Raw genomic sequence first — 13,516 nt, forward strand, 5'->3', positions numbered from 1 at the left:
ATTCATTATCAGGTGCAATCTTAACAGAGAAAGATTTACTGTAAAAAATGTGACGAAAAAAAAATCGTTTACTAAATTAAAATCATTAAATAGAAAAAAAAAAAAAAAAATTTTTAATAACTGATTTATGGTGAATAAACGAATATACAATTTAATAATTCGACTTACCCTCTTATTTGTCTCTATGTTTACCTCTCTATTTTTTATTTACTCTTTAAATAGTCTTGTCTTTGTCTTAACATCATTTCTATAGGTGTAGATCTAGCAATTTTCTTTTGATATATAAAGTTGTGTATAATTAATGTTTCATTTATTGATGAGCTCAAAGAAAAATTTAATCCCAATAGAGAATATCGTGAAAAAGGATAATGGAAGAAAAGAGTAAGGACAGATCCAGGTGTAATAAAATGTTTGTTATTTCTAAAAAAAAGTAGCTTTAATTTGTAAAAATGTTGAAATGTAACTAATACTTAAATTTGTAAAAGTAGCAGCTCTTTAAACAATTTTAGCGCAATAACTGTATTGATTGCTTGAACTTTAAATATACTGGCATGTATAGCAAGCTACAAAATATTACTTTGGAAGCTTGTGGAGCTACATAAATTACGAGAACACTAGTTAAAAGCGTTTTAATTACAATTATTGGAATTGAGCAGTTTGATCATCAATTTCAGCTGTATAGTCTGACTTAATTGGTATATTATTTGGTTCGGGTACTAATTTATTTTTGTTTCCAACTCTCATTGTTAGTGAAATAAAAAGTATAACTTCAAGTATGATATTATTCGCATAGTTAGCTACCATTAAACCAGAGACTGGGGACTCTACAGCATTACTTTCATAATATACTTCTGTTTGCATCATCTGTGAGACTTGTGGAAATGGGTTCATGCCATGAAATGAATCAACATTTTATTCAACGTTTCAGCAGATCAATGGTCAGCTCCACCTTACAGAGAGTATGCTATTGCCTGGCCATATGAAGTAGTACTCACAACCAATCAAGCTCATCTAGGACACTAAGACACATTTAAGTTTCCATGATTTGTTTGAGCCAATTAGCCAACAGTATCACCACCCTAAAATAAGATTTGTAGTAAAAAATAAGCATCACACAATAAAAAACAGAGTTGCGAAAAAAATTTAACTGCTACGTACTGGAATATTGAAATTAGGATTCCAAGAGAGAATTCTATTGTCTTTTGCATAACTGAGAAGATCAGAATTATAAGGATTCCAGGCAATTGATATTACTTTTCTTCGATGGTTTTGGAATGTTTTTACGGTGTGGTCGCAAATCTCAAATCCCACAGTTCAATAATTGGAGTTTAATCCTCTTCTGAAGCAAGAGACAGCTGTGTGACTATACATCAAGATGTCAGTGTACTGATTTTCATCTCACTTACATTTCAATAAAGATGAAGAATTGTTATGTTAAAATTTCTGATGATAATGCTTATAAAGGCTCTTGAATTGGCATCGGTGAGTATTACCATGGCTTAATTCTTCTTTGAATGACACAACGCTGTGAAAATGTTGAAGCAAGAATGTGTTGCACTGTAAACAACAAAATGCTCTAATGTCAATTATGAATGTTTAAAAAAATGTTGCCAAGTAACGTATCTCGTGTATTCCATGATTTATCCAGTACATCCTCAGGTGGTAAATTTTTTTGGGACTAGGAGACATAGGCTCATTTGTCCAATTAATATACAAAGTATTCATGTCACTATCTGTCGCACCAGAAGCTAGAAAATGAGACTGAAATGGATTAAAGTCCAGTGCTCTCAAAGGACCTTTGTGTTTGTCGGGACTGCTAATCAAACAGTTGCTGTCGTTCTCAAACATCTTGTCAGCAAAGTGAATCATTATTTTTCCACAATCATAGCAACTCACAATAATGCCAGCTGGATTCGTTCCGCCAGCTCCCCAAATTATTTTGTTAAATCTTGATGGCGAAAACAAACAAGACAGATGCGCAAATGATCCTTATTGGTTTCATATTCTGAACACGACTTATAATCTCCATCGCGCGATGTTGAGAATGTCCTCTGATGTTTTGTCTTGTCTTTTGGCAACGTTAGCTGATTACTCGTGCTGGGAATCTCGGATGCTAAACTTTTAGTTATATTGAGCTTGGTAAACGTGGCAGTGACAGCTTCTTCTGAACTGGCGTGTCCTCCTTCTTCCAGAACGATGGCTGGTATCGGTGATGCACAATGCTTAGATTCACTCGCTACCTTAGGTTTTTTCACTTGGAGAAGCCAATACACATGCCTCAAGTGGCTGGATAGTATGCTGGCTGAACCTCTGCAAACTAGGTATATAACTAGGAGTGTCACTTTTGTCAGGCAAATACAGTCTTCAAGACTTACAGTCCGTAGCAGCACTCTCCAGTTGACTTCTCTGCCTTCTTATGACAGTCAACACGTCAGGCAGCTCAGGTCTGCCATCGCTCAAACTTCTCTCATGTCGAACTTGCTACCACAATAACCACTGCTGATGCTGGACAGTGTTTGGTTTGAATTAGGAATTTTTAAAGATGAGATCTGGAAGGGATAAATTATTAGGAACTGTTGCTGGCTGTACTGCAGTGATAAGTATGTGATAAACAGATCCCTTATCTACATTTGTTTCATCGCAAGCTCGAATACTGTAAATGAAAGAAGATAATCAATTTCCAACAATTGCTTCAACTTTAATTGTTTTAACAATATCGACGTTCTTACCTTGTGTAATGAACACCTTCTGGCAGTGAACCAGCATCCATCCTAATGCCTAGGGCACTTTTGACATGTGCATCAAATCAACGTGGGTTGGAAAATTAACCCAAACCAGAGTAAATGCATTATTCAAAATGATTTTCAAGGAGGCATCTGCAACGTAAAGCAACAATTCGTATTATAATTTAACAAAGCTTTTCTAAACATTTGGATGTAATATTGCAAGTGTCTTTAAATCACTAAGCTAAATTACTTTAAAATAGAAACATACTCAAAATACGCACCTGCTACGTCAATAGCAATCTCTGCAATCTATTTGAATGCACTCGTCTGCTGAAACGGTAGGGACTTTTCCGCGACCTCGGGCTTGGGCATGTCTGATCAAACTAGGCCTTACTCTACTGAAAAAACTAGGCACGCATGATGAGTCTGATTGATTACTTCTAGTTGGCCCCGGGGGTGGCGCTGGCAAGCGCTCGGGGCCAAAATCTAAGGACTGAAGACCAACACTGTGCCAGGGTGCCAGCATACAGGTTGACGCTAGCGCCGTCCGACCATGCGGCGTTACCACGACCTACGTAACTTCTGCTGGCAGCATTTGCGGAATACACAGCCCCTGACTTTGTGATTGTTAATTGCAGTAGAGATCTTTTTTTGTACTGATGATGGAGAGGTGATTAAAAAGTGAATAATGTCTGTCTCACGATTATTAGTAAATTTTCGAAAGAATCTATTGCAGTTCGATCAGCTCCGAAGTATTTCCTTGTCCGCAGCAAGAAATTTAAAAGAAAGTAAGTGTGCATCTTTTGTATGATCTTTTGTTTATTAAAAAAAAGTGTTTGGAACATCAAGTTTCATTAATATATAAATCGTTTGAAATCTATTTTATGCGAATGTCGATTAAATTGTTCTGATTGTTTACAGTACGAGAAACCAAAATAGGTGACACAACGATAGTGGAAGCTGTTTATGTGCCCCAAGAAAAAGAAAACTTATTTTTGAAGCCTAAAGGAAACGGAGCGTGTTCTCTCTGCTCTACTAACGTTGATTTAAAGTACACAGTAAGTATTTATTGTAATGTGTGTAAATTTCAAACATGACACTTGTTACATTTTACTTTTGATATTGTAGGATGTTTTGATACTCAAGCAGTTCTTAAGGAAAGATGGCTGCATGTTACCCCGCAGAATAACTGGTTTATGTAATATCCAGCAAAAACGAGTTGGCATCATGGTTGAAATGGCTCGTAGAGCAGGTAAGCTTTATTTACTAGCAGCAACCCTCATTTTCCTCCTACGTTTATATAAGGTTGGTACAAGCTAACTGTCTAGTCCTTTCAAAATATAAGCTTGAAGCTTAATAAACGTAGATCCAAAAATGTATCCAGCTTCACTTGAATAAACTACTATCACCTTTTTTACTGTGTTATACACATGTATGGACATAATACATTTGTTAGAGTTTTCCCATGTATATGTGATAAAATATATTTATTGCTTCCAGGTTTGCTAGGTAGTCTTAAGCCAAGGCACAAACGTTTGTGGAAAGGACTAAACACTTACTACGATGAAAACACAATTAAACAGAGATATTATTAAATTAAGGGGAATCCAAAAATGTTTAAACTGTTTTATATAATCATTAAAAAGAATGCTGTTTTTATAATTATAATAAAATTTGTTCTTTATTAATTTTTCCTATCTCTTTTTGCTATTTATAAGGGCTGAAAAACACGGTCTGCCTTTTCATCTAGATATAGCATATATATAAATATAGTTCCACGTGTGTTTATGTAGTTATGAACAGTGATGCAACGATAAGAATGTCCCTTTAATTGACAGAAAGTGTCAATTTTACCAAACCAAATTACCTTATTATAATGCTGTTTAGAAATGTTATAAGGACATGTATTTATGAAATTCGCAAGTGTTCGTTGCATCAAAAAAGTGCAGTGCAAGTTGCTAGTGAAAAATGCGACATCGAAAGTATACGAAACATCGGTATACTCGCCCACATAGACGCCGGTACGTATTTATAAAAAATTATTGATGAACGTTTAATTTTCATGCGATTTAGGAGAACGTTTTTCATTTGTACTGATTGATTTGTCAAGTAAAAATACCAACAGTGTTATAACCTATTTATGAGTAGTATTTTGTACCAGTCAAATAGCTGTGGTCACGTTAATAATTAATAATTAAAAATCAATTTTTTAGGAAAAACAACAACAACAGAGCGCATGTTGTACTATTCTGGCACCATAGAGCAAATGGGTGAAGTTCACGAAGGAAGCACAGTTACAGACTTTATGGATCAAGAACGACAGCGAGGAATAACAATTTGCTCTGCAGCTGTTACTTTTAGTTGGAAGAACCATAGGTTTAATTTAATAGATACCCCTGGTCATATAGATTTTACTATGGGTGTAGAACAAACTCTTGGAGTGTTGGATGGAGTGGTCGTTGTGCTTGATGGCAGTGCTGGAGTTGAAGCTCAGACACTAACCGTTTGGAGACAAGCTGATAGATATTTCTTGCCTAGAATAGTTTATGTGAATAAGATGGACAGGCCTGATGCCGATTTTCAGATGTGCTTAAAATCTATGGAATCGAGATTGGATGCTGTCACGTTTCCAGTGCATATGCCTTTTAAAGATAAAAATGGGTTAGCAGGGTTGATTGATGTGATCACTCTGGAAAAAGTTATTTTCGATAAGAAGGCACGAGGGAGGACTGTTACAAAGACGCAACTTGTTGATGATGAAAATTCAGAACTTTTGGAAGAAGCTATAGAGCAAAGGAGGTATCTTACTGACAAGTTGTCTGGTGTAGATGATGAACTGGCAAATACAATTATTGAACAGGACTCGTTGGACAAGGTACCTCCTCAAGCTCTAGTTGATTCTTTGTACAGGGCAACAGTATCGCGTAAAGGGGTTCCAGTGCTACTGGGCAGTTCTTACAAAAATATTGGTGTTCAATCTCTAATGGATGGAGTAATACTGTACCTCCCAACTCCAAATCAGAATCAGTTAGCAAAATTGTACAGGAGTTTTGGTAAACATTTGTCAGCCAGAGTATTCAAAATCATCCATGACAAGCAGAGAGGTCGGATTACATTTTTTAGAGTGTACACAGGATCACTGTCAAAAAATCAGAAAATCTACAACGTTCAAAGGGATAAAACTGAAATGAGTGCAAAACTTTACGCAGCCTATGCCGACGATTACGAGGAAATTTCAGAGGTAGGCGCGGGTAACATTGCAGCTCTTACAGGCTTGAAGTACACAGTTACGGGAGATCTACTGACGAATTCCAGCTCTGTAGCAAGTGGTGTCAAAAAACAAGTGACAACCAGTGGCTCCCTATGCCCTGGAGATGTAGAAAAGTTATTTTCTATTGGAACAAGTGTACCAGATCCTGTTTTCTTCTGTTCCATAGAACCGCCTTCCCTGACTTATGTTGCGCCTTTAGAGTCAGCTCTTCAAGAACTAGAGATAGAAGATCCCAGTCTGCGAGTTAATTACGACTCTGAAAATGACCAAATAATTTTAGGTGGAATGGGCGAACTGCACATTGATATAATAAAAGAAAGAGTACGAAGGGAGTACAAAATTGACGTGGAATTGGGAGAATTGCAAATAGCTTATAAGGAAACTATTGTAAATCCAGTAAAAGACATGTACGTCGCTCAGCACGAAATCGCCAATTCCAAGCATGAAGTTTCCATGACGTTCTCAGTGGTTCCAGATTACAAGGGTAAGGACCAGCTCATTCTAGATCACGGCAAGGATTGTGCTTCCAATATAGCAGCTATACAGCAAAAGTACATGCTTGCCATTAAAAAAGGCGTCACGACAGCTTTCTTAAGCGGACCAAAGTTAAGCTGTCCCATCGTCAACACCGCCGCCAAGCTGCACCTTTTCCAAGTCAAATCAGGAACATCAGAGTCCATCGTCTCTGCTGCCGTGACTCAATGTTTGAGACAGGTAATATTAATGATTTAACAAAACAATTAAACTAAATAGTTTTATTTCTTCACGACAGAATATTTTGTGGTTGGAACTTCCTTTTTGGCTTCGCTCGGCTTCGTGTCCGTCAACACCGGGTACCTATACCTGTAAACTTTGTACATCAAGTTCTTAATTTCCTGCTTCTCGACAAAAGTTGCGGGCACCGCAGTTTCAGGCTTCTTTTCGGGTTTCTCCTTGACAGCTGACTTTTCGTACAAGTTGCTTTCATACTGCTTGAAACTGTCTCTGATCTGGCTCAGGTCCCAATTCGACTCCGAGCTCTTCTTCACCTTGAGCCTACTTTTGTCGGGGATGGCGTAGGGCTTGATTTTGGCCTTTCTCTTGAACTCGACGTAATCCTTGGGTGTCACCAGCGGGTTCCTCGACATGTGCTGGTCTATCGCCCTGTCCGATTTGGACTGGATGCTCTTCAGGAACAATTTGGTAAGTGTATTGACGGTAGGGGCGATGGCGTCCTTCCCGGGCTTGCCGAGCGTTTTTTTGGTCTGCGTCGCCCGCTCGATCGCCCTGATACCCCATTTGGACATGTAGTGGTCTAAAAAGCCCTGGTACAGCGCTACCGACACCTCATCGTCTTCGTAGTGCCTGTCGAGGAAGTGAAGCCTGCGTATCCTGCAGTTGGCGCATATCTTGAGCCTCGTCACCGCGCCGAACCGCGCCCCAAACACCTTGCACAGCTGGCCGAGGTCCAACTCGAGTTTGTTCCAGCCGGGCTCGAGCGCCAGGTGCATCTTCAGTGGGCTGACCACCGCTTTGGCCTCCGTCTTCTTTTTGCTCGCCTCGACGCTCGTCAGGTTGATCAAGTGGCGGATGTCATCCTTGTCGGCCACTTGCAGTTGTATCAACAAGTGGGACTGTAGGCTCTTTAGTATTATCACGAGTACGGGTAGCTTGACGTCGAGAATTTGATCGGTAGCGGGCGGACACATGATCCAGGTCTTTTGGCAATTTGCGTCTTCGACATCTTGGATTTCCAAAACCTTTGTTGTTTTATTTTTTGTTTTTCCCCCCAACAGACACGGAAATTCGTTTATTCGCCAAAATACATTTCGCTAATCATTTAGCTAAACTTACGCGTTCGTTGAGTTCTTTGTCGAGGACTCGTTGGATCGATCCTGTTCTTGATTTCTGTTTGCTCCAGTATTCTAGTGGCTTATCCCCGGTACTGCTCAACAATGATAGATATCCACCCTGCATTTGTTGAATTTTTTTTTTTCAATTTTTTTTTCTTTTTACTTTTCTATTTTTCACATCACGAATTAATTTTGACGGTACAACCTTAACATTGAATTTGGAGGATTTTGCCAAATGTCAAATAATACGTGCAGTCAATTGTTATTATGCATTTGCACGCATGTGTATATATATATATATACTCATCAAAATATTTAGAAATGTTTATTCTGTGCTAATATTAATTTAATTTTTGCAGCTAATGAAAAAAAGCGGTTCGATATTGCTAGAGCCAATCATGAACGTTGAGGTGGTTACTCTGGAGGAAAAGTCAGCGGGTGTTCTTGGAGATTTGTCAAAACGCAGAGGAGAAATTAAAACGATAGATGTAAGAGGACGAAATAAAATAATATCGTGTCTGGTTCCGTTGTCGGAATTACTGGGATACTCGACGCAACTTCGAATAATGACGTCCGGCCATTCTACGTTTGCCATGGAATTTAGTCATTACCAGCAAATGAATTCGCTTGCTGAGCAAGATGCTATTAAAAGAATAACTGGTTTTTGAAGAAAAATTAAGCGAAACCATGATTTAATCTGTAAATAAATAGTGAGTTTTAAGTAATTGTAAATCTTCTTCGGTACTGTAAATAAAAAATATAGTTGTTCTCATGGTTAATTTTTTTTTTCTTTTCATATTGTTTATTGTTTGGCTCATGTATACAGATTTACAATTTATTTGATATGATTTATGGCGTATGGCTCACAATACAGTGTAGGTATAGGTCAGGTAAATAAATTTTAATCGATGCTTAATAATTTCATGGCCTTTTATTGGCTACTCGAACTTTTCTACAAAATTTATTGCATCGCTCATGGCAACTTACAGTTTTAATTACACAATCATCATTAATCTCTCAGGCAGCGTACTGCAAAAATCGATGTCCCTGTAAGATTACAAAAGTAAAAAGAGAAGAGATCGCTAGTGACACTATTGAGAAGCTCTTCGAATCTTGTAATTTTTTTTTTATCTAATATATATGCGTATATATATTTCCAGGGAACATCGACGTGTTGCAAGTACGTAATCACACAAAAAATTAGTTAAATATATATTAATATTGCTCAAGGTCATGCTTAAAGTTCTCGTACATCAACAATATGTTTGTAAGGTATTATATAAAAAGATTATTTAAACGTTGTATACGTTATACTCGTCAAGACATACAAACGCATTGATTGCGTTGTGTGTGATGAGACGAAATCGACACAAGTGAGAACCTTGTGAACAAAACTACGCTCATAAAAAATAACTTTATTTTCATTTCACATTGCATATTAATCAGCAATTGTAGCACTTTGTAAGACAAATTTGTCACTCGGTTTTGACAAAATTTTTTTACTTTCATTTGTAGTTTCTTACCAGCTAAGATTAACCTTGAGCTAAATTTATCTTTTCTTACAAAATTATTAGCTCGTCGTGCTATATACGTAGTTTAAAAATATAAAAACTCCCTTATCTTAAGAAATGACAAAAATCTTACTTGATATAATTACTTCGTTTTTAAGATTTGTTTTTTTTTTTTCGTTGCATTAAAAAATTTTTTTTCCATTATTTTGCTTCTTATCACTTAGCACAAAATAGTTTTTTCCTTTTATTTGCGAATGAATCTCAACTCTGTGAGAAACTTTGCACTCAACTAGAAAAGGACTTGGACATTTTTTCGTGTCTTTTTTTTTTTTTTTTTTTTTTTTTTCTAATTCTTACAATTTAAAAAAACTTTACTGCTCAAGTAAAGCAATCTTGTTACTCGTTTTTCAAAGTACAATACTGAAAAATTGACACGTCCACAATGTTGCATCTTGACGCCATTGCAAAGGCAATATTAATATTTTTCTCACACAAGAGGTACGCAATATTATCGAACAAAGCAACGATCGAGCATTCGTTACAACAGCTGCGCTATTTCTTTTTCGATGCAGCTAAAAAGTTATAATCGCGCAACATTGTATCACCTTGCAACTGTAGCGAAGAGTCTCGCTGAACGTTGCTTCGATAAATAATTCATAATTCAGGAATCTCGGCGCAACGACGAGCGAGTTTAAGAGCATTTTGGACTCATCGATACAGCCACCAGTTGACATTACATCGCGCAAGAGTATCTTTATCCGACCAATCGCGATTATCATTTCGCGGGTTAAGAAAAAACTCCTAATAGTATACCCTTCTTCTTCTATGTACTGTTTGCAGCTCCAAGACGAAGGAGTGCACAGAAAAAAAAAAAAAAAAAAAAAAGTACAAAATCAAATGTATATATGGCAACGTCTCGAGCTCGACGCCACTGTCGAGAATGAACTAACGAGAACGAGAACGATCGGCTCATGACAGTGAGAAGAAGGGTATAGCTCTTACACAGGAATATAAACGTATAATAATAATAATAATAATAATAATGATAATAATATGCATGAGGGGACTTATATATTAGAGAGTTGTTTGATTAGAGAGAGAAATCAGTGCGCGCGCGCTCACTCGGGATCATCGTCGTGCGACCCGTACTCCATGTCCTCGAACGTGACGAGCGCCGAGTCGTCGTCTTCGTCGTAGTAGTCTTCCTCGTAGTAGACATCATCGACGTCCTCGTCGTCGGCCTGTTTGACCTGACGTCACAAGCTCACGAGTTTGGGCGGATTGGCATCGGGAGAGCTGAGGTCGACGGCGGACATGCCGGTCGTCGCGGAGCTATTGCTCATGAGGTTGTTCCTCTGCTGGTTCGAGCACGAGGGCACGAGGGGCGTCGAGACCGGCGTGAGCCCCGTACCGCCCTCCATGAGGGAATCAAAGTTGAAGGGTATACCGGTCGAGGGCGTGGTTATGGGCACACCGGCCACTTCGGAGATCGTCTTCATAAAAGCCGGCGTCTCGGCGGCTTTGAACTGGAGGCTCGAGGGCCTGGACTTGGGCTCGGTAAAGATGGGCAGGGAATTGGGTCGCTGGCCCGCTACGTCGACAAAGCCCATGGGCAGGGAATTTGGCCGGTTTGGCCGCGAACCACCGCCGTTGCACAAGTTGCCATTATCGTTTTGGTGGTGGTGGTGGTGTTGTTGTTGTTGTTGTTGTTGCTGTTGGTGCTGATGATGGTGGAGTTGTTTGATGACGAGGCCGTTATTGCAGGGCAGGTCGGAGAACTGTTCGGAGTGGAGCTCGGAGTTGGTTTCGATGTCGGGGACGATGATGGGCTTGATGTCGGGCGGGGACGAAGTCTGCCGACGGGTGCAGACCGGCCGATGCGTCTCCAGCATGAACTCGAGCTCGTCCCTTTCCGCCTGCAAGTTCTGGATTTCCTCCTGCAAGCTCTGTTTCTTCTGTTCCAAGCCCTCAGTTTCCTGCAACCAGGGTCATTCGCAAGAAATTCATTATCTCTCGTCCCACATAAATTATAAACGTCTACCCGCCGCAAATCACCCTCAAAGCGTTACGTAATTAACGTGCAAAAACTTGTTGCCATTTTCTTTCCATCAAAAGCGCGTTTAGTGATGCAAATTACATGTATAGGTATATGTGTATATGGCGTTAAAAAAAATGACCACTCATCGTGCGACAAGTAAAGTTTTCGCGTCCGAGTATCACACACATATATATAAGCAGCATCAAATTAATAATAATAATAATAATAATAGTGACAACAAAGACTTACAATCAGTAGGGCGTTGGTGTGGTCCATCCTCCTCTTGCGGCATCTGGCTGCAGCCAGCTTGTTACGTTCTCTGCGAACTTGACGTCTCTCCTCCTCCTCGGGCGTCATACCGACGGTCCTCGTAGGCCTCCTGCCACCCATGTTACGCCTCGAGGGCTGTGGCTGCTGCTCCTGTGGCTGTGGTGGTGGCGACTGTTGCTGCAGCAGCTGTTGCTGAGGCTGTGGCTGAGGCTGTTGGTGCAACTGCTGCACCTCGACCAGCACGTTGGTCGGCTGGAGTTGTTGTTGTTGTTGTTGTTGTTGTTGATGGTGGTGGTGCTGAATGGCGCTGTTTTGGGTCTGGGCGGGGGTGGGCTGCGATGGCTCGATCAGAGGTGGCACGAAGCCGGCCTCGCGGCTGTGGGACACGGGCTCGTTCGTGAACTCGAGGAAGGTCTGCTCGATCGTGCGAAGCGTCGTCGGGGTCAGGGTCGGCGTTGTGCGCGTCGGCACGCCGCTGTGCAGGCCGTCCAGTGACGAGAGCAGCTGCTTAAACAGAACAAAAAAGATACGTGTTAGTTTGTTAGTTTGTTTTTTTTTCACGCGTGTACCGGAAGTTAATTTTTATTTTTTTGTTTTTTCATTCTTATTTTTATAAGTACTGATTTTACTTTTATGTTGCCATCATGTTTGGCACACAATCGCTTACAAAGGGAATTATGAAAGATACTATATTTGGTACCTATATGTGTACTCCATCATAAATATAATTATGTTGCTTGAAAAACCAAAAGCACATTTTTCCGGGCGAAACGTGTAAAATGCTACAACAAAATTCTGTTCGTGGTCCGGTGATGTTACGTAGAGGTGAAGATCGCTTGTTTTTTCCAAAACGCGAGTTGGACTAAATCACACAGCGCCCAATTCTCGCGTCTACCGTTAACGCGAGTAAATAATATACCCACGCGAAAGGAGGGAAGATCAGGAAACTCGAGAACAGCGCCGGAAAAAAAGGAGCCCCCGGCAAACCTTCACCGATACAATATTTATCGGCTTCCACGTTGCGCGGACTACAATTGTCGTGGTTCCGTGCTTCGAGGGAGAAATCGATGGGGGGCCAAAAAAAAGTCGGGGCGAAGGAAAAACAAAACGGCGGAGAGAAGTGCGGAAAGGCCCTTCGGGCGAGCCAGTGACAGATGAACAAACTTAATTTACCCTCCCTCTCGACTGCCGTTCTATATTTCGTTCGTAAACACGGGTATGTGAGAATATTCCTACACAGATACCCTTTCTGGGTTTTTTTTTTTTTTTTTTTTTTTTTTTTACATGACTCAAGAATAACAAGAAATCGATCATATGAAAACCAAACAGTTTTTCAACGGTACATTAATTCAAACTAAATGTCATCGACACGCCACCCCACGCATCATTGCTTCACGATTGGATGATGTCTAATTTGTTTTCACTATTTTCCAATGAGTACAACTATACGTGCAAAATGCATTATACACCACTCGCTCGAATCCCTTGTTCTTCCTCACAATCATGCAAAATATATAAAAAGTCATACGTTTTTTTTATTGTCTAGAACGATTTGTCAAATGTAACTTGAGATGTTTTAATCTTTGCTACTCAACAGCTGAGTCTTTCGAGAATGACTCTGTGGTGAAAAATCAGAAAACAAAGTTAAATCCCTGAGGGCCGATCTACAGCAGCGTGTGTCGTTGGGAAAGAAAAGCGACAAAACGAAACAAACGCGCCACAATTGTGTTTCAACTATATTTTCATGGTAGGTTGTATATGTATATCAATGTAACCTCAGCCGTTCCAGCGAGTGATGTTATTATTTGTCGTCGGACGTACTTATCAAATGGCGACTCGTACCGGTAAAAGTCTACATACGATACGGA

General features: G+C 39.7%; 4 protein-coding genes and 1 long non-coding RNA gene across 10 annotated transcripts in view; 2 read left to right on the plus strand and 3 right to left on the minus strand.

Annotated features, from left to right (window-relative positions):
* Positions 1 to 492: 492 nt before the first annotated feature.
* Positions 493 to 3,215, minus strand: LOC149375024 (uncharacterized). Of its 3 annotated transcripts, XR_016292937.1 has the most exons (5): positions 3,008 to 3,214; positions 2,730 to 2,876; positions 1,407 to 2,653; positions 1,159 to 1,339; positions 493 to 1,079 (listed from the first exon to the last, which is right to left on the minus strand). It is a non-coding gene; the product is annotated as an uncharacterized LOC149375024 (long non-coding RNA). The 3 variants fall into 3 exon arrangements; XR_016292938.1 differs by having other exon boundaries at positions 1,159 to 2,653; positions 2,995 to 3,215; XR_016292936.1 differs by having other exon boundaries at positions 1,159 to 2,653; positions 3,008 to 3,205.
* A 45-nt stretch (positions 3,216 to 3,260) lies between these two features.
* On the plus strand, positions 3,261 to 4,388 carry mRpS18A (mitochondrial ribosomal protein S18A). Its single transcript, XM_014350402.2, has 4 exons — positions 3,261 to 3,514; positions 3,648 to 3,784; positions 3,855 to 3,978; positions 4,227 to 4,388. The coding sequence occupies exons 1-4, from the start codon at positions 3,415 to 3,417 to the stop codon at positions 4,319 to 4,321; spliced, it is 456 nt and encodes a 151-aa protein (XP_014205888.2). The 5' UTR covers positions 3,261 to 3,414; the 3' UTR covers positions 4,322 to 4,388.
* Positions 4,389 to 4,544: 156 nt separating this feature from the next.
* Positions 4,545 to 8,598, plus strand: mRRF2 (mitochondrial ribosome recycling factor 2). Its single transcript, XM_014350467.2, has 3 exons — positions 4,545 to 4,747; positions 4,940 to 6,711; positions 8,189 to 8,598. The coding sequence occupies exons 1-3, from the start codon at positions 4,603 to 4,605 to the stop codon at positions 8,495 to 8,497; spliced, it is 2,226 nt and encodes a 741-aa protein (XP_014205953.2). The 5' UTR covers positions 4,545 to 4,602; the 3' UTR covers positions 8,498 to 8,598.
* LOC106637498 (uncharacterized) lies at positions 6,753 to 7,953 on the minus strand. Its single transcript, XM_014350295.2, has 2 exons — positions 7,831 to 7,953; positions 6,753 to 7,736 (listed from the first exon to the last, which is right to left on the minus strand). The coding sequence occupies exons 1-2, from the start codon at positions 7,951 to 7,953 to the stop codon at positions 6,753 to 6,755; spliced, it is 1,107 nt and encodes a 368-aa protein (XP_014205781.2).
* A 143-nt stretch (positions 8,599 to 8,741) lies between the features above and the next one.
* kay (transcription factor kayak) overlaps positions 8,742 to 13,516 on the minus strand; it is a 53,762-nt gene continuing 48,987 nt past the window's right edge. For 3 of the 4 annotated variants that reach the window (XM_014350469.2, XM_014350471.2, XM_014350472.2), the window contains exons 2-3: positions 11,628 to 12,152; positions 8,742 to 11,316 (exon numbers count right to left, since the gene is read on the minus strand). In XM_014350469.2, the coding sequence (XP_014205955.2) occupies positions 10,597 to 11,316; positions 11,628 to 12,152 (1,245 nt within the window). In that variant the 3' untranslated portion in view covers positions 8,742 to 10,596. Of the gene's footprint in view, positions 11,317 to 11,627; positions 12,156 to 13,516 lie in introns of all 4 variants that reach the window. The other variant, XM_014350470.2, reaches the window with a different exon arrangement.

Source organism: Copidosoma floridanum, unplaced genomic scaffold (genome assembly GCF_036245765.1).
Source record: "Copidosoma floridanum isolate Cflo_tuat_1 unplaced genomic scaffold, Cflo_Japanese_pri ptg000013l, whole genome shotgun sequence".
Lineage (NCBI taxonomy): Eukaryota > Metazoa > Arthropoda > Insecta > Hymenoptera > Encyrtidae > Copidosoma > Copidosoma floridanum.